The sequence below is a fragment of the Pseudozyma flocculosa genome, assembly GCF_000417875.1.
Source record: "Pseudozyma flocculosa PF-1 unplaced genomic scaffold scaffold00006, whole genome shotgun sequence".
In the NCBI taxonomy this organism is placed as follows: domain Eukaryota; kingdom Fungi; phylum Basidiomycota; class Ustilaginomycetes; order Ustilaginales; family Ustilaginaceae; genus Pseudozyma; species Pseudozyma flocculosa.
Window position 1 is genome coordinate 556,290 of NW_006920874.1, and position 27,980 is coordinate 584,269.

The window sequence follows — 27,980 nt, forward strand, 5'->3', positions numbered from 1 at the left end:
CGCGCGAGCGCGCGTACGAGCGCGAGGCGGACGAGTAGCGGGGGGGGGGGGGGAGGGCAAAGAAGGCAAAGGCGCCGTCGTAGCGAGGGATGATGACGAAAGCCAGTCAGCATGCGGTCCAAGGTCTTGGTGCAGCGAGGGTTGGTTGTCGTCTGGGCGCGCGCTCGGACTCACGAGGGATGCCCGTCGGCCTGTACGAAGCCGTGCTGGAAGATCTGCGACGAGAAGGCCTCACACACGCTCCTCGAGACGGCCTTGACGTTGAGGCCCATCTCGTCCTCGAGCCGTGGCCGGTCCGTCATGCGGCACGCGCCATCGATCCACTCCATCACCAGGACCCGCTGCGTACAGAAGTCCTCGTACATCTTTCTGCGAGAGGGGCGGGCAGGCAGGCGCGGAAGAGGCAGTGGCGCATGTGTCAGACCGGTAGGGACCGGCGAAAGTTCCAGACTGGGAGGCCAAGGAGGCAACTCACGGGACGTAGCACGTCTTGCGCACAATCTTTTCCGGATCCGTCTCAATAGCCCTTTTGGCCCTCAGCGAGTTTTCGAGCTCGTGCTTGAACAGGGTCTCTTGCTGCCGATGAGACGGCGAGTGAAAGACACCAGAGGCGGGCGTCGTTGTCAGCCATCGTCCCTCCGATGAAGAGATAAGGGATGAAGGGACTGAGCATGCACCCCTGCCGCGGACTCACCTCGATCTGGTCGCTGATGTACTGCCCGGCAAAGCTGAGGGGCAGCTCAAAGATGCGCTCGTAGAGCAAGAGGAGGATGCGGAAGCTCCAGAGGTCCCACTTTGCGTACTTGCGGATGTTGGGGCGCTGCACCTTGACGGCCACCTCGGGACCCAGGGTGCCCTCGGGCGAACCGGGTGGCGGCTTGAGGCGCGCGCGGTGCACCTGCGCGACCGAGGCGGCGGCGACGGGCGTCTTGTCGAATGCGGCGAATACGTCTTCGGGCTCAGCTCCGAGCTCTGCCACGAGCACCTTGCGCACCTCTTCGTAGGGCAGGCGCTCGGCGTTGTCGAGCAGCTTCGAGAGGCGCTGGTACGGCTTCGGCAGGATGGCGGCCTGGACGCCGATGGCCTGGCCGAGCTTGACGTAGCTGTCGGTGGAGGCCGTAGGGGATGGAAGGAGGCGGACGGGTCAGGGACAGTGAGCGCAGGAACAAGATGAGTCCGTCGTCGCTGGTGCGGATCCACCACTCACAGTCCCTGGTTCTTCTCGCAGACAAACAGGAGCCGATCCGCGCAGCGCTCGTGGAGCGCCGTGATGCTTTCGAGGCTGTCCTTGTCGAAGTTGAATCTGCGGGGCAAAGGCGCCGGGGGAAGAAGAGCGTCGGGCGATATCAGCGAACATGAGCTTGCGTGGTCCTTGGGGGGCCAGCGTGCTGCTCACTTGTAGTCGAGTGCGATCTGGATGCCGGTCCAGGCGGTGAGGAGGTTGCGCTGTGCGGTGCGCGCGTTGAAGTGCTCGTCGATGATGTAGCCCACGCCGGTGGCGATGGAGAGGAGGAGTAACGTGGTCCCGATGCGCCTCTTTCTCGGTGGCGCGCGCTTGGGCTTGTTCTGTTCCGCAGGTGGTGCAGGTGATGGGCCACGGGCGGCTGCGGCCGGAGGGGTGGAGACGGTGGATGCGAGGCGTGCTAGCCTCGGGACGGTGCGGCTGGGAGCGGGTGTGTAGGCCTCGGCGTGCCGCGTGGCAGCGACCAGGGATGGCGATGGGCGGGCGCGAAGGTGTAGCAGCACGCTCGAGCGGGGCGGCGGGCATCGAAAGGGTGGCGGTCGAAACATGGTGGCGGGCAGAGATGGAGCGGGGGGGCTCGAGGAGGCGTGCTGGCGTGTAGCACTGGAGCGGCGCTGCCAACGACCTCGAGATGGAGCTGGGGGAGCAAAAGAGGGTGATGCAGACGGCGGCGGCTGAAGTGGATGCTATCGGATGGGCCGGGAGATGGGGAAGAGGATGAGGTCGACGACTACGACGACGGCGACGACGAGACTACACCGAGTCGAGGGTCCAGAAGAGGAGCCGCCCGCGGAGCTGCCGCGCCTGCCGGCCTGCCTGCGCAAGCTGACAGAGCACCCTCCCCAACCTCCACATCCACCCAGCCGGGCCGGCAGGCAGGCTGAAAGCGTCGTCCGTCTGCCATGGCCCCTACACGCGTCGCCGTCGTCGTCGTCGTCGATCCTGGCCCCTGCCAAGCCTGCCATCCACGCTCATGGTTCAGCCGCCGTCGTCGTCTTCCTGGACTTGCGCTGCTACGGCCATTCCGCCACCGCCATGTCCCGTCGACGTGCCTGCTTCCTCTCCCCAAGCCTCGCGGGCACCACCGAGCGGGCCGGAGTCCTCGTCTTTTCCATCGCAATTAACCGCGTCTTTTCCGTGCCGCCTCTCGTCTCGTCACCCTTTCGCCGCCTCTCCGTCTGCCCCGACCAAGCAGCCCGTCGGTCAGTCAATACCGCCGGGCCGTACGTGCTCGTCCTGCCTCGACCACCCCGTCCCATAAACCTCTTCCATCTCTCTCGACACCCACCACGCCGCCCAGCCCCAGCCTCCGACGCGCGCAACACAGGGCAGAGGATCGTTTTAGGTGCGGAATCAATTGCAGCATGTGCCAGCTATTTTGGGGTGTGTGCGTGGTGGCGATGCCAGGGGTGCGCGGGCGAGGCACCCGCGCAGTATGTGCATAAGGTCAGGTACAGACGCCCATAGAGGAGGTCGTGACGCGTAGGATTGACACGGAGGGCGAAGGTGTGACTAGGACGAGGGCGAGGGCGGCAAGGGGGAGGGAAATAGCATGCGACAGTGTTTTTACTGCTTCTTGGCCTTCAGCCTCCTGATGTAGAACTCGAGCTCCTTGCCCTCGAGAATGTAGCCGTCGGCGCGGCCAGACTGGCCCGGTCGGCTCGAGATGGCGGCGTACAGGCGACCGGCACCGAACTGCTGCTCGACGAGCGGGTCGAGCTTGGCGTCCTTTCGTCGCGCCTCAAACTTCTTGACAACCGAGTTCGACTGCTTGGCAGGGTCCTGGTTGGCCTCGGCGGCACCCTGGCCAGCGGCGCGGCGCTTGGTCGTGACGGGCTTGCCGTAGTGCTTCTCGTAGGCCTGGCGGAACGGCGTGGCGTCAACCTGGACGATGCAGCTCTTGACCAGCGTGTTGGTGCGGACAAGCTCGTTGTTCGAGGCGTTGTAGACGACGCCAAGGATACGCGTCTTGCCAGTGATGTGCTCAGAGCCCCAGGCGAAGTTGCCGCTGCGCGAGGGGAACGGGAAAGAGGCAGGAGGGAAGAGGGAGCGAGGATCGCGTCAGGTCGTCGGTTCCGTGCGGGCAGTCTGATAGAGCCCTCAGGGCAACATGGACAGGACCGGCACCGATGCTCACCTCTCGAGACGCAGGGCACGCTGCTTGACGTTGCCGCCGCGAACACGGACCGAGTGGATCCTCTTGGCGCCGATACGGGTGTTGGCGGGCTGACGGCCGAGCTCGAACTTCCTCTTCTTGCGGTAGTGGGCGCGGCGAGCACCGGAGGCGGACCTCTTGTGACGGGAGTCACGTGTAATACCCATGTTGAACCTGAGAACAGGGTGCGAAGAGGGGGAGAGGAGAGCGAAAGTCAGGGACCTTGTTTCGTGTGCCGGATGGGCGGAACCAGCATGAGCCGTGGATCGCAGGCGAGCGTCGGTCGGATTGGCGCATACACCGGCAGAGCAGCAAGCCGTCGTCGGCGCAGACCAAGAAGCGGTGCGTGGAGAGGTGGATCGAGTAGCAGCAGCGGCAACGGCGCAAGATCGCGGTGTGGTCGACATGGGGGCGGAGGCGGACGATTGAGGGACCTCGGGGAGGTCGTCGTCGAATGCAGTCTGGCCGTGTAGATCGAGTCGACTCGCCCACGTCGTATCGTCGAGCGGCACATCATTGCCGCGATTGACCACTCGGCAGGAAGGGCTCATCCAGCTGACCATCAGCGCAGGACGCCTTCAGCCTAGTCCCCGAAGCATCTTGTGAGGTCCCCAATGCTGCAAGTCTCCCTCGATCGCATAGCATTGACGCCTGCTCTGCCCTGTGACCAATCCATGCTCTGTCCCGTCCCCTCATCGCGCCCATCCTCTGGCCGACTCAGCGATATCCCCCTTTCTACCGGTGGAATTGTCGATCCGTGGACAAGTGCGAGGCGCCAGGTGACGCTGCTGGTCGTGCGAGGTTGATGGTGCACTGTGCCGCCGCTGCTGTGGTTGTCGGTCGGTGCCATCAGAGGACCTGCTGCTGCTCTGCCGGGTGGAACGCTGCGACGCCGGCCGTGGTGCTTTCCACGGCGATGCTGACTTTCTCTGCTGGTGTCGTCGCAGCCGTCTGTCGTGGGCGCGGTGGCGATGTCGATGTGGTGGATGGTGTACAGGTGTGCGCGATGAGAGGCGTGGCCGGCGATGCTTACCTTGAACGTGATGTCTTGAGGGTGTTGGGGAAGGTGACCTTGGTGAGCAGAGAGGAAGGCTACCGACGTCCTCGACGCCCCTTGGCCTGCGCTCGCTCGCGCTGCGCCCAGCTGGGCGGCGCGGCCAGCCTTGGCTGGCCTGGCGGGCTGCCCTCGCCAGCCCTCGCTCCCTATGCCTGGTGGGGCGCTCCGCGTGAGGCCCAGCTGCCGTCTGCCACCGCCTCGCCTCGCCTCCTGGCCTCGACCCCTTGGGCCAAACGGCTGCGGGCCTCGCTCGCCAACGCTGACCCGGGCCCTCGCTGCTGAAGCTGCAAATTTCCACGGCAGGTGCACGTGAGATCAGGCGGGGAGAGGAGCGGGCTGTCCGAAAGTGTCGACGAGCGTGGGAATTTTCGAAGCTGCGCAGAGAACCGTCTCGCGCGAGAAGAAACTTCCGGAGACGCGAAAGCCGGAACGCGGATCTGTCCCACGGCTGCTTGCTGTGGCCCGACCCGGACCCGACCCGTGACTCTGGCGCAGCCAGCTGGATGCCCGCCTGCCCCTTTGCGCGGCTGCCGGCGACATTCCGACGATCCAGGGTCCATTTGGCAGTGCGCAGGCAGGCGGCACCCCTTCGCGGCTCCTTGCCTCGTGCTCGTCGTCTGCTGCTCGCCGTCGACTTGCTCCTCTGTTCTCTGCCGTCCGCTTGCGCAGTTCTCGGTGGCCATGAGACCTTATCAGCAGACGGCCAGACACCGCGACGTCGGCGCTCCAACGGGGCCGAGGAGGCGTTTCGAAGCAGGTGTCGAGCCTCGCGCGACGGGTCGACCGCCCTTGCTCCCATATCCTTGTCTCCTCGCCTGCGCGGCGGCGCCGCTGCGGCCTAGCCTAGTGGCATGCCTCGATATCCTTCGCCTGACGGCAACAGACAGCATCTCTTCCACGTCCTGAGCTTCCGAAAGCTGCTGTCGACCAGGCCGCGGTGCGCGGCTACCCGAGCGTTCCTATCTCGACGAAGCGCCGGCAGGCCAGCTAGGAACGTGGTGGCCTGCCGTTTGCGAAGCGTAGACCGCACCGACGTGCCTGGTGACGACATCCAGACGGACGTTTTGTCGGGCTGCGACTCCTGTCGTGGCGCCAGGGGACTGCCTCTGAAAGGCGATGGCATCATGCCGACAACGACAGAAAGCGCGCGCTAAGCAAGGCTCGAGAGCAAAGACGGACGCGTCCCAGCACCATGTTGCCTGCTGGCCGGCTCTCCAGCGACCCTGGTCGACATCCAAGCAGCGAATGGCGCCTCGACGGGACAGATTCGATGCTGCCACGGTGAGCGATGGAGCGTGTCTTTCGGCGCTCATCGAACATCGCCGTGACCCACGACGGACCGCGACGCTTCTACGCAGGTTCCACAGGGGCAAGCTCACACATACTAGAGCCTTAGGCCGTGCTTGGCCTCATGCGCGGACACAGAGGATTCGGTGGCGACTCGGCGAGTCCACACAGACGCCTTGATCTCTGTCCGATGTCAGTCCACACTCTTTGTCCGTCGGAGTGATGGCGGGCGGTAGCCAGAGTCTTGCGATCGCCCCTCTGCGGGTCCGTCGTGATTGTGCGCTCGTCGAGGGCGTGTTTGCTGCTTGGATCCCTCCCGTTGCATCCCCCCTACAGCCGGCCGGACCCTCTGCGCGGCGCAAGGATGTCAAAGAGTTCTGCATCAAGAGCGAGGTGGGTCTTTCGAAGGCTGCGTCTACAGCAGCATCTCCCCGGCTTGGTTGTGCTCACGACGCTTCGCTGTTCGCTCCCCGGCTGGCCTCTGCGTGCGCCCATTCTCGACGTCTTTGCCAGAGACGCCGAAAGGCCCTACGGGCGACCAAACCACCGGCATGAAAGGCGGCGGATGAGGTGTGCTGCGGGGGGCTGCGCCTGTCAACGCGAGGCGTGGATCCGCGCGCCCCTTTGCCTGCCGATCCTTGCTCGGCTGCAGCGCCAGGCAGCCTAAGGCGTGCGTACCCGACACCTCCTACCGGCCTCCTTTGCGCAGCGCGACGGCATCCCCCTTCGCCGTCGAACCACGCAGCCCCGCAGGCCAGCCCATGCCAGTGCGGCGCGGACAAAGCGCGAGCCCACGGTACGACGGTCGGTCCGCCACAAGCACCCTACTGGGGCTTCCCTTGCCCGCCGTGAAGACGCCCATGAAAGGGACCACCAGCGGCAGCAGCAGCGGCTTCTGCCACGCCAGCGTCGATCCAATCATCGCGATGCGAGGAGTGTCTCTGGCGGACCAGGGGGCTCCCCTTCTGCCCCAAACAGGAACAACGGATGGCAAGCACAGGTACGCTGATGCTGAGGTCGTCGCCGTCGAGGGGACGCCATCGCTCCTCTCGCAGGTGATAGTTGTAACGTCGCAGCCTCGCGATCATCTTGCTTCTCGCCCTCGCCCTCGCCATCACCATAATCGATACCACCTCCTCCTCCACCACCACCACCATCACTACCATCACTATCGTTAAATCGCCCACCCTTGTCCTTGTCCGCTGTCGCGTCACTCGTTATCGCCATCTGGACCGGTGTCGCCATCGCCCGCGCCGACTGTTTGCCCCTCGCGCGCTCTCAATCACACACACTCTCTCTGTCTTTCTCGATCCCACACCAGCAGCCGTGCTAGCACCTCTGACAGCCGTTCATTTCGCCTTTCGAGCGCTTTCGTATCCTTACCAACGGATCCTCGCGCCGCCGCCACCGCCAACCGCCAACCGCCAGCGCCGAATCCCTTTGTGCGCGCGTCAGCCGTTACGTGTCAAGAGCAACCCGCACGCCCCCTCTCCCCCACCCGCACCTCATTGCGGTCCGCACCGCTTGCTAGTGGGGGCTACGTAGAACGCTCTGCGTGCTTGCCCGAGATGCTCTCCCTCAGCTCGGCCCTGGGCCAGATGAAGGCCAACACGATGCAGTTCCTCAGCCCCGCCTCTTCTCCCGAACGCGCATCTGCCGCTCCGCCCAACAGCGGCGTCCGCTCTACCACCACCGACGTCGACCCTCTGATTTCTTCGATACAGGACGACGCGGCCGCCCTCACCCCGCTCCCACGCTCCCAGTCGGCTTCTTCGATCTCGACGTCCACACCGGCTCAGACAGACGTTTGTCGGCCCAGCACCACCACGCCGCGGCGCGCCACGGCACAGCTCACCAAGCTCCAGCAGCGCCTCCTCTACGACTCGGATTCGGACTCGTCGCTCGACATCTCGTTTGACAGCCCCGGGTCTTCGGACAGCCACAGCAGCTGTCGCTCCTCGGGCTCCGACTACAGCGACCCTCCGTCGAGCGCAACGAGCAGCAGCGGTCGCGAATCCTGCCTTTCCAAGGGGCGCACCGACACCGGTAGCGCGAGCGGTGACGCCAAGACTGGCAGCACATCACGCCGGCCCCACCTGAGATCCTCGATCGCGGTGCAGAGGGTGCTCCTCGGCGGCAGGCACGGCACCGACTCGTCTCACTCGGGGCCTTCCTCATCGTCGTCGTCATCGGCCAGCTCATCGGCGCGGTCGAGCTACCGAAAGAGCCGCAGCAGCCAGGGCAGCAGCGCCGCAAAGAAGCACGGGGGCACCTTCCTGGCGGATCCCATTGATTTCCCACTGCCTCCGTCGTCACTCACGGCGCAGACCTCGAGTCGAGACTCGCTGCAGGGCGGCCGCCGCGACAGCAAGCCGAGGACATCCCGTCTCTACCTTTCGTCCTTTGACGAAGACGAGGAGGACGATACCCGCAGCGATCCAGACGCAGCCAGCGACGGTGAGGACGAGCCGGCGCAGGACATGAAGGCCTTCCTCAGAGGGCTGGGCAAGAAGCGGTCGCCTACGACGCTTGGCGGGGAGGGCCGCGGTCGAGGGCAAGTCGGACCGCCCGAGAGGTCTCGGACTGCACTGCCCAGCTTGCCCGCGCCCGTCGAGAGCCCAACGAGCTACAAGTTCCTCGACAGAGATGCGGACAGCGGCCGGCCGCTCGCATCCCGAGAGGGTGGACGGGGAACCGCGACGATGCCGGCAGCAGCAGCGACGACGACGATACGCACCACGTCGCCCTCGCCTGCCCTCTCGTCTTCGGCGACCATCTCGTCGGCGACAGCTTCCGTCTCGACAGCACCGACCTCGCAGCCTCCTTCGCCCACGTACCGCAAGGACCTGCCTGCCTCGCCGTCCGGCAGCACGCTCCACGCATCGCCCTCGTCGTCGTCACTGTCGTCGTCGCTGTCGTCGTCGTCGCTTTCTGCATCCTCGCCGTCATCGCCGCGCGGCAACAAGATCCGACCGCTGCAGACGCTCCGGCAGCGCACGCAAACGGGCACGAGCATGCGCTACCTGCACTCGCAGCAACCGGCGGCCGCCCGGGAAGGGCATGGCGCCTGCGAGGGCGACGACGGCGCGGCGTCGTTTCTCGACCTGTCGACGTCTGCTACGGCGTCATTGAGGGGCTCAGCGACGACGCAGGCCGCGCCGCCCCCCACGCCGCCACCCAGACAGCCTCTGCTGCTACCGCCGGATCTCGAGAGGGACGTCGAGCAGCTCAAAAAGGACGCACGCTCCCTCATCGCGGATATACAGGCGCTCAGCTTCGGCATCGAGACGCGCGACAACGAGTGGGAAAACACCGAGGTCACCTACCGCGGCACCTGGTCCGCCCTCGATGCCTTCTTCTGGCGGTCGTTGGAGTACGACGCCACGTAGTGTCGCGGCCGCGACGGGCGCCGACTGACTGCTTCAGCAGCGGAGACTTGCTTGTCCTGGACGACGAACATCGACTGCTGCGGCAAGGAGTCGGTGCTGCGTGAATTGAGCTTGTTCTTGCAGCCATTTGGGCCGTGCCGCGCCGTGCTTGCTTCAGCGGCTGCTTTGCTTGATCTCATTGATGCTGCGCTAGATCTCAGTGCTGCTATCCTTGACCTCACTGCTGCTATGATTGCACCAGCCGCTGCTGTACTTGCTTCAGCTGTTGCCCTTCTTGCTACAACAACAGTTGCTGCTGCGCTTGGCTTTGCTGCAGCAGTTGCAACACCTCTCATCCGGTCATGGCCTGCAGCGCGCGCAAGGGTACAAAGGCCCTCTGTGGCACAATGGTTGTGCCCTGTCAGCGATGTCACCATGTCCTCCTTGCTTGATGTCAAGAGTGCTGCTTCCAGGCACCTCGAGCAGGGAGCTGATGCATCATGGGCCGGGTGTTGAAGTCCAGCAGCGACTTGGTGTGGCCTCTGCCAATGAGCCCGATCGGCCACAATCAGGGGGGTGCCCCCGATTCACTTGTCAAGCCGTCGCGCTTTGCTGGCGAGCGTCGAGGCACTTTGGCCCGAGTGAGCTGGAACCCCACAAGCCTCGCCCCTCTTGTGTGCGCCAGCGAACCTTCGAGGCTGAAGCAGGCGGGCAGATGCAGATGGGCCCGGCTCAAGCAAGCAGGCACATGAGCGCAGGCACAGCCACGGCGCCGGCGCTCGGCCTGCCTGCGTCTGCCTGCCTGCCACATCACCCTGCGCCTTGTGCCCCCCCGCACCCCTCCAACTCACCACCATCATCGCCACCACCCGAATCCTCCCCTCCCGCCCCGCACAGTCGACTCTGCCTCTGCTCCACCCCTTCACTGGGTCCTGGACAGCCCCATTACGCCCGTACCCTCTGTTATACCCGCCGCTCGCCACATCACCCTTCGGCCTCGCCCGTTTCATCCTTCGCCACCTCTCCGCCTTACCCTCCTCCCACTCTGCCCCTCCTTGGTCGTTGCACCTCCTTGATTCGACCTCGCTCTCGCGTTACGAACCCTCCCTTTCTCCGTCTCCTTCTGTCCTCTCCCTCTTTTCAATCACCGATAGCGCCGCTCGCCGCCATGTCGACCTCGACGACCACTTCCCCACTGCCGCTTCCGCAAGCCTCAACGCTTGGCGGTGCCGCCTCGACGCCCATCGCCGAAGTCAGGACTCAGGCATCGCCGCCCTGCAAACGCAAGGCCCTTTCGCCGCCAGAGGACCCGGCGGGAACCCTCTCGACCTCGGACCGCACCTCACCAGCCCCGTCACGGTCATCCCCTCCGTTCTCCTCTTCGTCTTCCTCGGCCAACGCCACCGCATCGGTCCCGACAACGGCTGCGACTTCCGCCTCGACCACCACCTCGCCGTTCCGGAACAAGCCTACCGACGAGGAGAAGCGCCAGCGCCGCGAGGCTCGCCAGGCCCGAAATCGGCAGTCGGCGCAGAACTCGCGCGAGCGCAAGAAGGTCTATGTCGAGCAGCTCGAGGCCGCCTCGGAAGCCCTGCGCGCCGAGAACGACCGGCTCGTTCAGCAGCTCCAGCATGAACGCCTCGTCTCGTCGGCACTCAAGACCAACGCGCAAGAACAACAGGCCCGGATCGACGCGCTCGAGGCGCTGGTCCGTGAGCTGCTCAAGGCCGGCGGCTACGCCCACCTCTCCTCGATCCTCGCCGCCCTGGCCTCCAGTGCGGCGGCGCCCTCCCTCTCTTCCGCTCCCACCGCCACGACCACGCCTACCGGCGAGGGCAACCTCGCTGTGACTACCCCTTTGGCCGGTCCTGCCACGATTGCAGCGCCGGTCGCGACCGCTCCCACCACGATCCCCACCGTCAGCCCGTCGTCGACGTCGCTCAGTGACTTGGACACTTGCCTCCCTGCAGCGGAGGTGAACTGTTCGGCTGCAGCCTCTCTCGCAAGAGAAGGGCAGCGCCAGCAGTCCCAGCAGCGGGTGTCCTCTCCCCGTCATCGAGTGTCGACAGCGGCAGCGGCGGCGGATCCGGGAGCTGCGTCGCGACCCTCGGCAGCAGCATCGTCAGCAGTTCCGTGCCCGAGGCAAGTCCAGCGAGCGTCGCTCTCTCGGCAGGTCATGTTGTTGTCGGCGAGCAGCGCCAAGAGCAGCCGGGTGTCGCCCCCTGCCGGTCCACCGCGAGCGCCGATCAAGGTGAGATGGACCAGCTCGAGTTCGCCAGCTTCATCGACCTCAAGCAGCTCGGCGGCACCTCCAGCGACGGTGACGCGGCGGTTGAAGCTCAAGCTGCGCATCCCGAGGCGGCTTCCCAGGCGGCTAGCGTATCGGTGCCTAGCCCGGTCGCTCCTGCAGCAGCAGGTACCGCAGGCGGCCGCGTCATGACGGCGGAGCCCGAGACCGAGTCTTCGAGCCTCGAGCTGGAGCAGATGGGCACCTCGCCGGGCTTTGGACTCCTCAACTCGCCCTTTGTCCCGCACAAGAAGAGCGCGGAGGAGACGGCCACCGACGCCCTGCTCGCCGAGATCTACGGCGCGTCGCAGCAGCAGCCGAAGCAGGAGCAGCAAGATGCACACAAGTCGGCCGAGGAGGTACAGATGCTCGAGTCGAGCGACGCCGTCCTCGGCGGTAGCTGGGACAGCGACCAGGCTGCCTGGTCCGCCCAGTCCGACGGCATGGCGTCCCAAGGCGCATCGCCTTTTGACCTGGTCGACCTGGACATCGAGATCGAGGAGCCGGGCATGGCCATCGCCCCGTCGGATCGCCAGGCGTTCCAGCCCACCGCGACCGGTCAGCTGGCCTGGGACACGTTCCTCGGCACGATCGCCGTCTAGGGGCTGTGCCACTCGTCGTCGATCCCGCTCCCTCGTGGTGGGCGTGTACATATCTACCCTCGTCTCTATATCGCCGTTACTGCGCCTCTGTCGGCCCGTCACCTGTACATCTAATCTAGCTCCTCGCTCGCGCCCTCGCTCGTGATCCAGCTCGAATGACACACTCGATGCTCCTCATCCTAGCTTGCCGGGGTTCGAGTGTGCCTGGTTGTTGGTGTCGTGCCCGAAGGCGATGGTCGCGTCGGAACCGAGGTCGAGGACCCTAGGCCTGTCTGTACCCCGAATGCGGGTGGCCGTCGAGGTGCAGCAGCGGCAGAGTGGGTGGACCCTGACGTTTGCCGCCGCTTAGCTTTGCTGCCACGATTTGCTCTCAGCAGCCTGCGTTGGTGCCAGCGCGAAGAGATGGCGGCGGCGACGCACACCTTCTTGCCATCTGCCACCATCTCGTTGTCCCCCGCTCGGTATCGCTTCCCCTGGTCCCGTGGAAATCGACTGCAATTCGACTCGTCGGTGGCAAGTAGGCTGGGAAACAACGTCGACGGCCCGATTCCCAGCGAGGCCATGCGGCACGCCCTGCGAATGGACCGCCTTCGTATCTAGACTCGACTGCGGTACTACCGCGCTGCCGTCCACCCTACATCGCCCGCCGTCTTTTCATCGTTGCATACTTGTCGCTGCTCGACAAAATGACGGCCGTCGCTCATGCCAGCTCCATCGGCGCGGCCTTTGACGCCCTCGGTCTCGACGAGGGCCGATTGGCCGGCGGTCCTCCTCCTCCCACCTTCTTCCAAGCAACGACCGCGTCCAACATACAAGGCCAGGCCGCCATCCCCATCTACATTGCGCCACTGAGGGACCGGATCGTCGAGGCATCCGACCGGCACACGTCGCTCACGCAGCGCCTCGAGGCGCTCGGCGATGTGCCCGCGCGCATGGAGCGGGACAAGGAGGCCCTCTACCAGTGCAGCGGGCGCCTCAGCTCGCTCAGGGCGAGGACAAAGACTTTTGAGAGCGACGACCGCGCTGCCCGCAAGGCCTACAGCGACAAGGTCGGCAACTTTGCCAAGCGCATCATCAACAAGCGTCCGGCCCGAGGCAGGGCGGTGGCGCTGGCCAAGGACCACCACGAGAGGGCGCGCACCGACCTCGAGCAGCACCTCGACCTCATCAGGGCGACCGAGGCGGAGCTGTTGCGCATTCGGGCCGAGGTGAGCATGGAGAGGCGTTGCGAAAGATGATTTGCGAAGAGCGAAGACCGGCTCTGTGACCTCGGACCTTTTCGCTCTGAACTTGCCAACGCCCAGCTATCGGACCTCGAGCTGAAGCAGGTCGAGTATCTGCAGCTCGTCGAAGACCTCGAGCATCTCAACGACAGCCTCTTTGCGGGGCCCACGCCCGAGTTCCCCGAAGAGGATCTGCTGGAATGGGAGCACAACGTCCTCGTCGAGACGGGCCGGCAGCTACAGGCCGAGGCCAACCGGGAGCGGCGGGCCCGGCAGCTCCTCAATCAGGCCTCGCCGAGCCTCACGGCGTGCATCACCGACCTGCGCAAGGCGCTGCAGATCTGCATCGAGCTGGGCGTGGCAAACAACCGCAAGTACTCGCACCAGATGTTTGTCGGCGGATCGACGTCGGCGACGGTCAAGGCGACGACGTCGCTGGTGCTGCGGACCAAGACCAACAGCGGCAAGTTCTACACGACCATTGCCAAGGCCAGGGGAAGCCAGGCGCTCGTCAGGCGCGCACCGGACTTTTCGGTCATCGAGCTACACCTGATGCCCGGTCAGAGGAGCCCGAAGGCCGTCGACGAAAAGGGCCTACACAAGGCCATGGAGGGCTCGTACGCGCAGGCCCGCTTTTGCGAGACCTACCTGCGTGACGAGATCAGCCAGTCGGTCGGCCGGCAGGCTAAGCTCAAGGAGCAGGGTGCGCTCCTCGAGGAGCATATCGCGCAGGCGAGGCGCGAGCTCGATGCCTACCGCAGGCGCATCGTCGTCGCCGTCGCATCGGGCAACGAGGCGGCCCTGCTCGACGACGTCGCAGCGCTCCCGTCGTGCCCGCTTGCGGACCCGCACCAACCCAAGCGCAGCGTCGCATTCTCGGTCGGGGATCTTGGCGCGCGACATACGCCAGGCCCGGTGATCCTGGGCAACGTCATCAACGGAGCCATCCTGCGCGAGACGGTGCTCTCGCACACGCGCCAGCGGTCATTTTCGCTCACGACGACGGGCACCGTCACGCAGCTGGTCGACCTGCGGACCCGCGGCGGCGACGACGACGACGACGACGACGACGAGGCCCAGGTCGGCCGACGAGGCGCCGAGGGCAGCGACGACGACGGCGGCGAGGGTGTCGAACGACAGGTGGCGGTGCAGTCGACAAAGGACCCCAACGTCGCCGCGACCGTGGCCATGTCGGCCGTCACCGACGTCGAGTCGCCCGCCGAGAGGCTGCGGAAGGAGGCCCTGCGGAGGCTGAGAGCGATACTGGCCCGCTCGATCGGAACGCCCGAGATCGAAGAGCTGCCTTCGTACCCCATCTAGACCGCTGCGCCCGGCCGCTCACCGGGATCCGTCGACGCGATCTCCTTGGCCTTGCTGTATCCGTACTTCCTCTGCCCTCCTCTGCCGCTTCACACTCGTCAGTTTCCCATACCGCACTTTTTGTAATTGCCGTTTGCTCTCGTCTCGATTTCGTAATCACGGAGTCGCCGCTCGTAGTCGCTCCTTTGGCATGCTGACCGTCTCCCCCTCAACCGCTTGCTACGTCGGTTCTTGCACTTGCATCCTCGTTGAGCTCGTCTGCTGAAGGCACGGTCACTGTTTGATCTGTCCCGAACGTCGTCGAGGCTGTGCAAGTCGAACCGGTACGGGACCGGCTCGGAAGGCGATATCGGATGTACCACGGCGGTACGTTCGGCAGGGAGGCGTCGATGCTGAGTCTGTGCGGGCCTCTTGGACCGGCCGGCAGCCCTTGGCGCGGCATGGCGGGCCAAGACGTCTCGACGGATCTTGACGGCTTTGGCCGTGATTTGATCGCCGACTCTCGTGGCTGGTAAAGCCGGCGTGCTAGCGTACGGTAGGAGGTGAGTAGCATGACAGACGAGTGATCCAGGGACCTGGGTCCGCTTTAGCCTCGACCTGGCATGGACTGGGGCGGGCGAGACCAGGGAGACGGAGACGCTGGACGCAAGAGGAGGATGTCGTGGGTGCAGATTCGACGCTGCAGAGAGGGGCTCTCGTCTGGAAGCAAGACGTGCGATGGGCCGTTCGGCCATATCCGCGACGCTCCATGGAGACCTCGTCGGGCTGAGCTGCGAGAAGCGCTCGAGAAAGGGCAACGGTACGGAACCTACATACGATCGCAGCAAGGTCAGCATCTCCGTCATGTGATGCTGCTGGTCGTTGCCACGAGGCGGCTTCCAAACGCGGGGGCTCTGCCATGCAACGATTGATAGGAACGCCTGCCCGCGACAAGGATGACTGTGGAGCCGCCCAGCTGGTAATAATTGAGCCTTGGTCGTACGCCGACGAGGGCAGAAAGTGCTACGATGCGACCGGGGGAAGCCAAGAGCCGCTTGGTGCCGTACAGGGTCGGCAGGATGCAGGTCCCTAAGTAGTGTCTCGTTGGGGCCCCACAAATCTCAATCACGACGCCGGGCGGATCGGCTTTCTGGCTAATCGACCGGGGACGAAGTCAGGCGTTGACGAGAGCGACTCTGCATGTCGCTCGAGGGACGACGGGATGGTCGACGCGCTCGCACCTCTGTTCGGGCCGAATTCGGCGATGGCAGGAGAGGTACGCCGAAGGCTGACGTGACGAGCAGGTCAAGTCACGGTGATGGCGAACAGGAGAGCAAGGAAAGGGGGCGACGGGAAGGGCGGACGGATGTCTCCGTCTCGCACCCGCGGGCGGGGCGGGGCGGCGCGGCGAGGCTTGCTTCCTGTCGATGTGTCCGGAAAGCGGAGTGTCGAACTCGGTATAGCCGTAAAGGAGCACCCGATGGACGGTTGTACCGTCGTCACGCACAGTGCGAGGAGAGGAAGAGTACGAAGGACAGGTGTACATTGGCGGTGTCGAGCTGGAGGCAGCGCAGGGAGACGGGCACGGAGCCAGCTATGGACAGGGAGCCCCAGGAAGAAGTGAAGGAAAGCAGGGGCGCGACTACGAGCACTCGGGCGGACTCCGCTCGATGGCGACATCAGAGTCTGGACTCGTCGTCGAGAGCAGTCCGAGCAGGTACGCGGTGTGGTGGCTGTCGTTGCTGTCGGCCAGGATGGTTTATCGCATCTGTATCGTTCTCCGGGCGCTTGGCACGGCATCCGCGTCGACGGGCCTGCCAACGACGGGCCAGCGCGACGGCCCCAAATTTGGCATCAGAATGCCAAGACCAGGGACGTGGCATGAATAATCGCCCGCTCGTGCGCATCTCGCATGAATTCGACCGTCCCGCAGCAGCAGCCGCCTCGGCTATCGCGTACGAGGCGTACGTGGCAGCGCGCGGGATGCGCCTCGGCTAGGCCGCCTGTCCAACCGCTGCCACGCCCCCGCCCCCGCCTGTCGGGAACCGCCTCTCGTGGCGGGCGAGCTACCGGTGGGTACTACTGGACTCGCCCTCGCCCTCGTTCGACGATGGCCCGGGCTGCTCGTCGCCTTGGCTATCGGGATGTCGCGTCTCTGCTCTTGATCGTCAGAGGAGTCCGGCGAGGCGGCAGCGTCCCGCACCCCCGGCCGTGCTCGGGGACGAGCCAAGGGCCGAGACTCTGGGCGGGCACTGGCACTGGCGGCGGCGACGGCGACAGCGACGACGACGGCAAAACCGCAGTGGATCGAATTCGAGGTCCGTCGGGTGTTCGCCGAGGCTCCGCTATTCCTTTTCCGCGAAGGGCATCGGAGGTCAAAGAGGGCGGCATCGGAACACTTCTATGCGACGCCCGCTCGCCCACTGGAGGCGACGCCGAAACGTGCCTCGTGGGTTGTTCCTCGTACGCATTGCAGAGTCGTACCATTGGCTGTGCTCGTGGTCCCTCGCTAGAGCTCAAGCGAGTCTCTTGGCCTTGGCCTCCACGAGACGATGCGGACGGGTAAATGCAGTGCGAGTGGAGCAGGTTCGAGCTACGATACCCGGGCGCCGACCCAAGCAGCGGGTGAGGGGCACAGGCTGCGAGGTCGCCCGTCTCTTCCGCGATAGCAGTGAGGTTGGCTTGGCAGCGCCCTCGAGAACGGCGAGCGCCAAGGACAAGAAACGTGAAGCCTCAGTCACGGAGGCAGTTCGGGACCTGCGTACATTGCCATCAAGGCCACGAGCGTCCTGGTTCGAGATCTTGTTACGGGAGCAACAACGTGGGCCGTCTCGTTCGGCGGCGATGCGGTTCGACGACGGCAGTCGAGCAGACACGGCGACCGGTCGTCGCAGCGTCAGGTTGTTCTGGGTGCGAGCCACCGCTGTTGGAGAGCGAGCGGGTCCTGCAGATGGCTGCGAGGCCCACTGCATGCGACGCGAGAAAAAAGTGTGGGGTAGGGCCCTGTATCAAGCGCGGGGTATCAAGATTGATACCCCACGCATCAGGCTGCAGCCTCGACCCGTGTGCCGTCCCCCTCGTCCATGCTCACGATAAGCCGACGTGGGCTATCGCGGAATTATCCAAGGTGCTGTGGTCGGGCACCCTCGTCGTACGGTCCGAGGAGTCGCCGGGTGCCCGAGACAGCGACGACGACGACGACGACGACGCCGGTCCGCCTCGTCACGCCATGCCTTGCCCCGCCGTGCTTCGCCTTGGCTCGCCCCGCATTGCCACGCCACGCCTCGCCGTGCCATGCCGCACCGCGCTGCGCCATGCACATCCTTGTCTGCCAGCCGTACGTCTTGTGCAGTGCCTGCGCTGCCAAGAGGCCCGCACACCCTCGCTCTGCCGTGCTGTGTGAGCATCGTCGCGAGGCCATGGCGGCGGTCGAGAATTGCGGGGCCCCGCGGCAGGTCCTGTTCTTCTTCGCGTGGCCGCCGCGAGGGATCGTACAGAGCCGCAAAGCTATATAGGTGCGGCGGTCTGTCTCCCAGTCTACTCATTCCTCCATCAAACCCCTCTCCGGCGACCCAGCCGACGACGACCAACGCCCCCCTGCCGCCCTACCCGAAAAAGTTTCGCCCGCCTCGCCGACGCGTCCTGCTCCTTGAACCTCGCCGCGCGCACACCTTACATCGACCTTTACCACTGCAATCGATACCATGGCGTCCCCTCACGCCGGCTCGCCCGACACGGCGTCGATCGAGAAGCGCGATGAGGCCAAGCTCGAGGGCGGCTACGGCATCGCCCCCGTCCTCACCTCGGGTCAGCTTTCGATGGCGCACGACGTCGCGACCACCGTCGCCGACGACCACGAGACAAAGCGGATCGTACGCAAGATGGACTGGCATGTACTGCCCATCTGTTCCGTTCTCTACCTGTTCAGGTGAGTCGATCAAGCCAGGCACTCCACAGCACACAAAAACATCCACGCTGACATTTCCCGATTTTTCCCGAACAGCTTCCTCGACCGCTCCGCCATCGGAAACGCGCGCACCCTCGGTATGAACGCAGAACTCAAGCTGACTGCATCCCAATATGCAGCAGCACTCTCCATCTTCTTCCTCCTATACGGTCTCCTCGAGGTTCCAAGCAATATCTGTCTCAAACGCTACGGAGCGAAGCTCTGGCTGCCCGCGATCGTAATTTGCTGGGGCATCATCATGCTCTGCACCGGGTTTGCGTCCGGATTCGTCTCTCTGTTCGTTCTGAGGCTTCTGTTGGGCGGATTCGAGGCAGGACTGTTCCCCGGCGTCAGTTATCTTCTCACCGTTCTCTATCCTCGCAAAAACATCCAATTACGCGTCGGGATCTTCTTCTCTGCGGCCACAATCGCTGGCGCATTCGGAGGAGCGCTTGCCGCCGGATTCGCGAAGGTTACAACCTCTCAACTTCAAGGATGGTCGTTCATCTTCATCTTCGAGGGCTTGTTGACCATCCTCGTAGGGGTCGTCGCGTACTTTGTACTTTTCGACGACGTCAGCAAGGCCAAGTTCCTCTCGACAAACGAGAAGGTCTATTACGAGGAACGGATTCGGTTTGACGGCTCAGACATCCCAATGAACGACGAGTTCCGGTGGTCCTTCGTCAAGGCGGCCTTTACGGACTGGAAGACGCTCTTTTCGCTGGTGACCTACGTGTCTACCATCGTCCCCCTTTATTCTATCGCGCTCACGTTGCCCGCGATCCTCAAGACGACGCTCAAGTACCCCGCGATCGAGGTGAGTCGCCGGCTACTGCCTGATCGCATTGCCAGAGTGATTCCGAGCTGACCTCCTCGGTCATTGGACACCTCTGCTTCCTCAGAGCAACCTCCTCACCGTGCCGGTCTACACGTTCGCAGCAATGATCGTCATCCTCTTCGCCTTCCTCTCCGACAAGTACCAGAACCGAGCGTTCTTTGTGATCCTCGGTAACATCATGTCGGTGATTGGCTGGACGATCTCTCACATATACCTGGTCAAGAGCCCATGGGTTGCCTACGGAGGTCTTTTCATCGGGGCAGCCGGCGCCTACGGTGAGTCGCGGAACGCGTCTCGCTGCTTCCCCGCTCTGCGCGTCCATCGTCGCTGATTCGTGCTCTCTTCTGCTTCGACCCGAAGGTGGATTCCCCGGTGTCATCGCCGCGCTTACTCAGAACCTCGGCGGCAAGACGAAGCGCTCGGTCTCGATCGCGATCAACGTCGGCGTCGGCGGCTTCGGCGGTCTCGTGTCGAGCAACATCTTCTTCCCCCACGAGTCGCCCCAGTACCCGACGGGCCACTACATCAACATCGGCCTCGCCTCGCTCGGTGCCGTCTCGGCGCTCTGCAACGTCGGACTCATCTACCTGGCCAACCAGGCCAAGCAGCGCAAGATCGACTCGGGCGAGGCCGCCCGCCTGACCAAGGACGAGATTTCGGACATGGGCGACGAGTCGCCCTACTTCAAGTACCGCTACTGAACAAGGATAGGAGGTGTTACGCAGACGATCCCCCCGCCGTCGTAGACCATTCGAGCGTCTCTTCCTGTGTTTCGTCCAGACTGTTCCGCTACGTTTTCGCACGACCCACGTTTCCGACGACCCTGTATCGAGTATGTTCGACGGCCCGTCCTTGCAATCTTCACCCGTAAGAGCCATTTCCGCTACCGTCACGCTCGTTCTCAGCGCCGTGGACGGCGTTGCTCGCATGTTTGCTGTGCTGCGCGCCCTCGCCGTGAACACGACGTCAGGTGCCTCTTCTCTGGATTCTCATGAGCCATCGAACAATTGTACGACTGATGCTGTTCGTTGCCGCCATGCCGCCATGCCGCTCTGGTTGACCTTGGTCTCGCTCCCGGCCCTGCCCTGTTGGTTTGGCTGCCTGTCTTCATAGCCCGCGAAATCTCGCCGATGGCAGGCACCAAAAATCCGGCCCAGTCAAGTGCCCTTCTCAGCACCAAGAATTTGGCCCGGCTATGTACCTGGCTGCCTCCATCTGTGCTAGAATTGTGGCCCAGCCATCTGCCTCCATCAGCATGAACAGTGCAGTTCTTGTCGCTGATAAAGGGCTTCCGCAGCGCGATGTTGCGCGATATGCAAACGGGCAATGCACCTGTGAGCTACACTCGAGATTGGCCTGCTTGATGCAGTGCTGCGATATAAACTCCTCCGCATAATTGTCGTTCCTGCCCTCATGCACCACGGCAAGGCACAAGAGGCGGAAGATTGGCAGCCAACTGATTTGTTCTTTGCCGAAGGGGGGCCAGGAGTTCTTGAGGATGAACTGAAGCTTGCTGGCCCTTTCAATCTGATCAACACTTGGTATGTTGTCAAGAGTGACCACATTGTGCGGACTCATTTGAAGAGCTGGGATGTCAGGTTCCTTGGGGTAGAAAAAATGCAGCCCAGCTCTGGGTCTTTCACACCGTGAGCCTCTCTTCGTGCCGTGTTGAACAGGTAGCGCTCGCAAGTTTGCAGCTTGTAGCCACGTACCGCAAGGTTTGTTACCCCAATACGCAGAGCTGAGATTGTAACCTTCCGGCGGTACTGCTGGCCTTGAGGCCACTGAAATTTCAGCAAAGACAACCTAGCACTGGTTGCTTTGAACACAAGCATTTGTCGCGCGCGGGTCGGCTCTCGGCTCCGAGAGTCGGCTTGCCTGCCCTTTTCAGGCGCGCAGCTCTCCAGCGTCCCTTTCCTTTGCTCCTCATCTATCAACTTGCTCCCTCTCCATCCGCACAGCATTGCATCGACCTCTGCATTGAAGCAGAAGGGTCGATGCAATGCTTGCTGGTCAGCAGTGGACAGCAGGAAGAGCCTGAGGGCGGCAAGCTCTTCAATCACCTGGACTGCAGCTGGCTGGAAGGCCCGCTGCACGCCAAGGATTGTAGCATGTTGCCACCCAAAGTGTTGGACATTATCGCCATGCAGCTCCACCCTGACATCCTGCCAAGTGTTGATGCATGCTTGAAGCGCTTCAAAGTGGGCCTTTGAGAACACTGCTCTGGGAAGCAGCATGTTGTCAAGACCACTGACAGGTATATCCATCATCAGCAAGCACTGTCTGCCAGCATGATGGGCAATAATGACAGCTATGGTGTTGGAGGGATCTTTGAGGATCAGGAGCCTCTTGATATTGTTGTTGAGGGTGAAGTCTTGCAACAGAGTGTCAGGCAGGTGATGCCAAGCATGATGAGCTTGACAAGCACATCAAAGCTTGTTGTCATGAAAGGACTGTTGGATGCCCAAAAGAGTTGGATATATCCAGTTGTGGGCTGGGTGAGGAAAACAATCAGGGGATCCCCCTTGCATACAAAGCCTCAACCTCTGCATTGAAGCAGAACTGATGCAATGCTTGCCAGTCTGCTGCTGTCAGCCCAAAGAGCCAGAGGGCAGCCTGCTTGTTGATCACTTTGACTGCAGCCTGAGGCTGTCCCAGCACACTTTGGGGCTCCAGCCAGGCTAAGGCATTGTTCTGCCCCTTTGTTAGGCGGCTGCCCAACATGCCCCGCGGGTGCCCGAGTCCCGAGGAAGGGCTGACGGACGGCGGAGCCAAGCGACAATTGCCGCAGCCGGTCCCTCGGCCACGAGGGGATCTTGAGGGGGCCAGCATAAAGTCCCTAGGTCCCCAAGGAGGCCCCTGATGGTCTCCTTGTCGAATGTACTATATCCTCTTCTCACTGGAGACTGGTACAGCATCGATATCCTACTCCTCCTCATCCCTGACCTCTCCGCGCAAGCCCTACGCCGTCCTTGGCCGCCCGCGGTATCCCAAGACCCCAAGGGCATAACACCCTTGGCTCTAGGCTAGGCCTTAGGGTCACAGAGGTCCTGCTACCTGGGTCCTGACATCATCATCAGAGTGCACGATTTGCCAACATGATGGGCAATGACAACAGCTTTGGTGTGGGAGGGATTGTTGAGGATCAGGAGCCTCTTGGTATTGTCATTGAAGTCAGAGTCTTGCAGCAGAGTGTTGACATCCCTGTCTGTCAGTCAGATACTCAGAGCTTGCTGAGGTCAATGAGCACATCACGTGCACTGTCCAGGGGAGCTTCATGAACACCCAGAAGAGTCAAGTAACACCAGTCAAAATGCTGCTTGTTGTTCAACATGAGCTCCAACCCCAAGTTCCGCCACTCCTCATGGTAGCTTTCTTGTGAGCCTGCTCTCCAGCTGTCCAATCTGTCGCCGTATCGGAAGGCGTGGGACCTCCAATGGGAGGCCCACAATGCCTGCCAAGGACGATGGCTGTCCTGGCTAGCCAAGACTGGCAAGCTGGAGAGGATGCTGCGGCCTCCCTAAGCAAGGTCTGCCACCCAGGCTGCCACCAGCCTGGGCATGGTGACCTTGCATCTGGGATATCAAGGCACTGGTAAGAGGCAGCTGGTGCATGTCCCTTAGAGGGGTTGCAGAACTCAAGCTCACTGCAACACAGCACCACCAGGGTCATGCTGGCTGGTACATCAAGGATGTCCCTGAAATTTGCTTCAAGCTGTACTGATCAAGTCATCATTCCTTTGGAGCCTCATGCATCCTTCTGCACACTGCTCTCCTAATTGTAGCATGCATAGCAATCATGGTCAAAATGCAGGGGATGATGCTGAATGTGGCTTCCATCACTACTGTCTCTCACAAGTCTGTCTCAAGGCTCACATCACATCTTTGACAACCATGTCTCCTCCTTCTTGACAGACCATGTCTCCTTGCCCTGACAGCCCATCATCTTACTCAACGGAATTGTACCCAGACCTCCTGCAGAGTGGCCTGTGCCTGCATGGCAACAAGCGCCTGTAGGTGTGCTGCAGCCTTGGCACGGGTGGCCGCGCTGTAGTCGCTTGTGCTCAACGACATCAGCACGCCCCTGATACACTGTTGAGTCTGATCGTCACTGTCAACATTGATGCAGCTGTACTGTACATAAGAGAGGCGAGACAGAACCTCCTCACTTCCTCCGCCCGGCTGCTGGACCCTTGGCCTTCTTGCCCTGGATGCCCGCCATGATGCGTTTTACCTCGCCCTCCATGTTCGACGGGTCATAGTACGCCGGCGCGAACTCGAGAAGCCACTCTGGTCGGACCTCGGTGATGGTGCGGATGTACTGCGGTGCGGAGCGGCGGGGCGGGGCCAGAGCGGTCGAGGAGAGGGCGAAGAAAGGTCAGCACACGGTCGAGACGACGCCGGGGGCGGGGCGGGCCGTCGCTGGCTACTCACGTTGCGCGTCGTGAGGACAAACTCGTGGTAGAGGACAAACTCGGGCGTGTGGTCGAGGGTGGTAGACGGGTGGGGCGAGACGAGCTGGTTGTCCTTGATGGTCTGGTAGGTGCCCTTTCCGCCGGACTTGTGGGCGACCTGCATAAAGAAGCCGCAGGCGATGGCCTGGCGGATGTTGGTGTAGTAGCGCTTGTCCTCGAAGGGCGTCGAGACGAGGTCGAGGTCGAAGCGCTCCATGGTCCTCTGTAGCTGGGAGCGGACGTTGTCGGCCTGCATGAGGGCGCGGTAGGAGAGGTAGTTTTGCCAGCACCAGTCGGATGCCGTCTTGTTGTCGGGGCAGTTGGTCTTGTAGGCGTGGTAGACGTTGAGCAGGGTGAGGTGGTCTCCGTCCGGGTGGGCAAACTCGGCGCGGGCGGCGTCGGCCTGCTGCTTTTGCGAGTTGGGGCGGACAAAGACGTTGGGCACCGAGAGCATGGCGGCGATGGTGAGGATCTCGTTGGAGCACTTGAACTCGGGGCTGACGATGAGCATCTTGGCGAGCTGCGGGTCGAGGGGGAACTCGGCCATGATGGTGCCGAGGGGCGTGAGGTTGCCGTCGTCGTCAAAGGCGGCGAGGTAGTTGAGCAGCTCGAGGGCGCGCATGATGGTCTCGGGCGCCGGCGGGTCCATGTAGTCGAAGGTGACGAGGTTGTCGATGCCGAGCTTCTTGAGCTCGAGGACGGTGTTGGCGAGGTTGCTGCGGAGGATCTCGGGGTAGCTCTGCTCGATGAGCTCGTTGGCCCAGTCCTTTTCGGTATAAAGGCGGAAGCACTTGCCCGGCCGGGTGCGTCCGGCGCGTCCGGCGCGCTGCTGGGCCGACGCCTTGGAGATGGGGCTGACGAGGAGCGACTCGACGCGGATGCGCGGGTTGTAGACCTTCTGCTTGCTGAATCCCGGGTCGACGACGTAGACGATGCCGTCGATGGTGAGCGACGTCTCGGCGATGTTGGTGCTGATGACGACCTTGCGGCCGGGCGGGCCGTTGGGCGTGATGCGCTCGGGCGCTGGTTCAAAGATGCGCTGCTGCTGGGCGGGCGGCAGCGACGAGTAGAGCGGGACGACCTTGAGCGGCCCGCAGAGGTCCGGGTTGCTGGCGGCGAGGTCGTCGGCTTCGGCCTTGATCTTTTTGCACGCGTCCTCGATCTCCTCCTCGCCGGTGAGGAAGACGAGGATGTCGCCCTCGTCCTCGGCCTGGTGGATCATGATGACGGTGCGGATGGCGGCCTCGAGGTAGTCGGGCTCCGGCTCGGGCGTGTAGAACGTCTCGACGGGGAACGTGCGGCCGGGCACCTTGAGCAGCGGGGCGTCGTTAAAGTACTTTTGGAACTTGAGCGCGTCGAGAGTGGCGCTCATCACAATCAGCTTGAGGTCGGACCGGCGCTGGACGACCTCCTTGAGCAGGCCCATGAGGATGTCGGTGGCCAGGGTGCGCTCGTGCGCCTCGTCGAGGATGATGGCGCTGTAGCGCTCGAGGTTGTGGTCGTTCATGGCCTCGCGCAGCAGCATACCGTCGGTCATGTACTTGAGGAACGTCGTCCGGCGGTCGGTGGCGTCCTCGAACCGGATCGTGTAGCCGACCTCCTTGCCCAGCGACACGTCCATCTCCTCGGCCACGCGCTTGGCCACGCTCATGGCGGCCACCCTCCTGGGCTGGGTGCAGGCGATCATGCGCGGCGCCAGGATGCCGTCGGCGCCCTTTTCCTTGCGCGTGTGCGGCAGGTCCGAGTAGGCGACAAACTGCGGGATCTGCGTCGTCTTGCCGGAGCCCGTCTCGCCGATCATGACCATGATCTGGTTCTGGTTGAACTTTTCGTAAAACTCGTCCATCTGGGCGTAGACGGGCAGCTCCTTGCGCTTGGCGAGGATGTCGCGGTACTTTTGGCTATAGGGGCGCGGGGTGGCGGCAAAGGGGTTGACGTCGCCCTCCATGACGGCCCTCGCCTGCTTGCCCGTGACCTGTCTCGGGACGAAGCCGGCCAGCGGGTCGGACGAGCTGGCGGCATTTGCGGCGCCGTTGGACGTGAACCGCTCGCTAGGAGGCAGGTGGGCCAGGTAGGGGTTCTCGGTGGGCATGGTGGGCGGCGGGCCGGGTGCTGCGGGCGATGCCGAGGCCGACGATTCACCGTCCATCTTTGTCCTCTTGGAGGGGCGGTTGTCGCCGTTCTTCTGGCTGTCTGCGCCGGCCATGGTCGTAGCGGTGGTGGCGGCGGTGTTGCGGTGTGGAAGGCGGAAGCGGAAAGAGGCGACAGAGGACGGTGGTGGCGACGAGAATGAGGAGGCGAGCCAGCCAGCAGGGTCGAGAAGGTCGGTTGGGCTCAGCTGAGCCCAACCCCTCAACTTTTTCCAAGGGCCTGCCCGCGTCCGACGGTCCAAAACTTTTTGTGGGTGCCGTCAGATCCCAGTGCATCGGGTGAGAAAGATCGGTCAGGCTGACAATCGGGCAGGATGGGCTCGGGCCAGACGGATGAAGGCGGGCGAGCGGGTGGTGCACGCTTTCACGCAGAGCGGAGGCCGGGTCTCGGCCAGGCCAGCTTGCCGTCCATCCGAGGCGGGGCGCAGGCATGGACGCCTGCCTCCTCGTCGATCGGTACCTCGCCGGCGCCCCTCTTGAACTCGCCTGCTTCTTCTCACTCGATTGACTTCCGACTCTTGACTGCTGCCGCACGCTTCTTCCTGACCTCCTCCACCGCCATCAGACATCCGATCTGCAAACGCCTCGACACCACACCACACCACAGCCCACCATGCTTCCCTCGTCTTCGTCCCGGCTCATCCTCCGCTCCGGCGCCATGGCGGCGGCCAGCTCGAGGGCCACGGTCGGTCCGGCCGCTGCCCGCGCCTTTTCCACCTCGATGGTCGCCGACAAGGAGGTCAAGAACGTCACCGTGTGAGTAGCCGCTACCGCCACGCGGCTTCGCATTGCTAGACCTCCCGCTGATGAACCCCTTGACCCTGCCACCGCACTCGAATCGTCCCCCGTCTACACAGCTTCGGCGCCGGCCTGATGGGCGCGGGCATCGCCCAGGTGCTGGCGCACAAGGGCAAGTTCAACGTCACCCTCTCGGACGTCACCGACAAGGCGCTCTCCAACGGCCAGTCGATCATCTCCAAGTCGCTCACCCGCATCGCCAAAAAGGCCATGGCCGATTCGTCGGCCGAGGAGCAGGCCACGTTTGTCCAGGGCATCGTCGACTCGATCAAGGTCACCACTGACCCCGAGGCGGCTGTCCAGGACACTGACCTGGTCATTGAGGCCATCATCGAGAATGTCGGCATCAAAAAGGACCTCTTCGGCTTCCTCGACGGCAAGGCGCCCAAGGACGCCATCTTTGCCAGCAACACGAGCTCCCTCAGCATCACCGACGTCGCCGACGCCGTCGAGCGCAAGGACCGCTTCGGCGGCTTCCACGCCTTCAACCCCGTGCCTCAGATGAAGCTGGTCGAGGTCATTAGGACCACCAAGACCAGCGACGAGACCTACGAGGCCCTGATGGACGTGGCCAAGAGGATGGGCAAGGTGCCCGTCACCTGCGTCGACGCGCCTGGGTAAGTGCAGGGCAGACTTGCGAAGGCCAGTCACGGCGACCGACCAGAGATATCGCTGACCGCATACATGAATCCTCTGCCCGTCTTTGACAAACGGCAGCTTCATTGTCAACCGCCTCCTGGTCCCTTACATGTTTGAGGCGATCCGGCTCGTCGAGCGCGGCGAGGCCTCAATCAAGGACGTCGACACGGCCATGAAGCTCGGCGCTGGATGTGAGCATGGTCCGGGCCTGTTCGTTGCCGCACTTGCGCGCGCGTCGCTGACTTCTGTCTGTCCCCTTTCTGTGCGCCGCGCTCCGCCTGCAGACCCCATGGGACCGTTTGAGCTGGCTGACCTGGTCGGACTCGACACGCTGTCGCACATTGCCAAGGGATGGAGGGACACGCGGGTCAAGACGGGCGAGATCCACGCCGAGGCGGTCAAGGAGTCGAAGCTGCTCGAGGACCTCGTGGCCCAGGGCAAGCTGGGCAAGAAGAGCGGCGAAAAGGGCGGCTTCTACGAGTACCCCGCCGCCAAGAAGTGAGCCGGGGCGGACGTTCACGAGCCGTGCGCGCGGCGCGCAGAACCAGGACGGCACAATCGGTCGGTCCGGGCGCGCCGCGGAGCATGTGTCAGCATACGACTGCCGAATCCGATAGATGTGATCCACGCTCAGC

At 63.5% G+C, this 27,980-nt stretch overlaps 8 protein-coding genes across 8 annotated transcripts in view; 5 read left to right on the forward strand and 3 right to left on the reverse strand.

Annotated features, from left to right (window-relative positions):
• PFL1_02299 (uncharacterized protein) overlaps window positions 1-1,791 on the reverse strand; it is a gene marked incomplete at both ends in the record, with an annotated part of 3,132 nt that extends 1,341 nt beyond the window's left edge. The window contains 5 exons of the mRNA XM_007879812.1: window positions 175-369; window positions 476-576; window positions 695-1,103; window positions 1,208-1,303; window positions 1,397-1,791. Of these exons, the coding sequence (XP_007878003.1) occupies window positions 175-369; window positions 476-576; window positions 695-1,103; window positions 1,208-1,303; window positions 1,397-1,791 (1,196 nt within the window). The remainder of the gene's footprint in view (window positions 1-174; window positions 370-475; window positions 577-694; window positions 1,104-1,207; window positions 1,304-1,396) is intronic.
• A 1,018-nt stretch (window positions 1,792-2,809) lies between these two features.
• On the reverse strand, window positions 2,810-3,565 carry PFL1_06854 (uncharacterized protein; the record flags this gene model as incomplete). Its single annotated transcript, XM_007879946.1, has 2 exons — window positions 2,810-3,251; window positions 3,381-3,565. The coding sequence occupies 2 exons, from the start codon at window positions 3,563-3,565 to the stop codon at window positions 2,810-2,812; spliced, it is 627 nt and encodes a 208-aa protein (XP_007878137.1).
• A 3,745-nt stretch (window positions 3,566-7,310) lies between these two features.
• Window positions 7,311-9,131, forward strand: PFL1_02301 (uncharacterized protein; the record flags this gene model as incomplete). The annotated part of the gene is made up of 1 exon (XM_007879813.1): window positions 7,311-9,131. One exon carries the CDS (start codon window positions 7,311-7,313, stop codon window positions 9,129-9,131), a length of 1,821 nt encoding a protein of 606 aa, XP_007878004.1.
• A 1,147-nt stretch (window positions 9,132-10,278) lies between these two features.
• PFL1_02302 (uncharacterized protein) lies at window positions 10,279-11,999 on the forward strand (the record flags this gene model as incomplete). The annotated part of the gene is made up of 2 exons (XM_007879814.1): window positions 10,279-11,045; window positions 11,171-11,999. The coding sequence occupies 2 exons, from the start codon at window positions 10,279-10,281 to the stop codon at window positions 11,997-11,999; spliced, it is 1,596 nt and encodes a 531-aa protein (XP_007878005.1).
• Window positions 12,000-12,685: 686 nt separating this feature from the next.
• Window positions 12,686-14,542, forward strand: PFL1_02303 (uncharacterized protein; the record flags this gene model as incomplete). The annotated part of the gene is made up of 2 exons (XM_007879815.1): window positions 12,686-13,207; window positions 13,304-14,542. 2 exons carry the CDS (start codon window positions 12,686-12,688, stop codon window positions 14,540-14,542), a joined length of 1,761 nt encoding a protein of 586 aa, XP_007878006.1.
• Window positions 14,543-18,225: 3,683 nt separating this feature from the next.
• On the forward strand, window positions 18,226-20,006 carry PFL1_02304 (uncharacterized protein; the record flags this gene model as incomplete). Its single annotated transcript, XM_007879816.1, has 4 exons — window positions 18,226-18,449; window positions 18,525-19,284; window positions 19,370-19,580; window positions 19,666-20,006. 4 exons carry the CDS (start codon window positions 18,226-18,228, stop codon window positions 20,004-20,006), a joined length of 1,536 nt encoding a protein of 511 aa, XP_007878007.1.
• A 3,463-nt stretch (window positions 20,007-23,469) lies between these two features.
• On the reverse strand, window positions 23,470-25,964 carry PFL1_02305 (uncharacterized protein; the record flags this gene model as incomplete). The annotated part of the gene is made up of 2 exons (XM_007879817.1): window positions 23,470-23,625; window positions 23,739-25,964. 2 exons carry the CDS (start codon window positions 25,962-25,964, stop codon window positions 23,470-23,472), a joined length of 2,382 nt encoding a protein of 793 aa, XP_007878008.1.
• Window positions 25,965-26,521: 557 nt separating this feature from the next.
• Window positions 26,522-27,847, forward strand: PFL1_02306 (uncharacterized protein; the record flags this gene model as incomplete). The annotated part of the gene is made up of 4 exons (XM_007879818.1): window positions 26,522-26,664; window positions 26,766-27,323; window positions 27,424-27,536; window positions 27,630-27,847. 4 exons carry the CDS (start codon window positions 26,522-26,524, stop codon window positions 27,845-27,847), a joined length of 1,032 nt encoding a protein of 343 aa, XP_007878009.1.
• Between the last annotated feature and the right edge of the window lie 133 nt (window positions 27,848-27,980).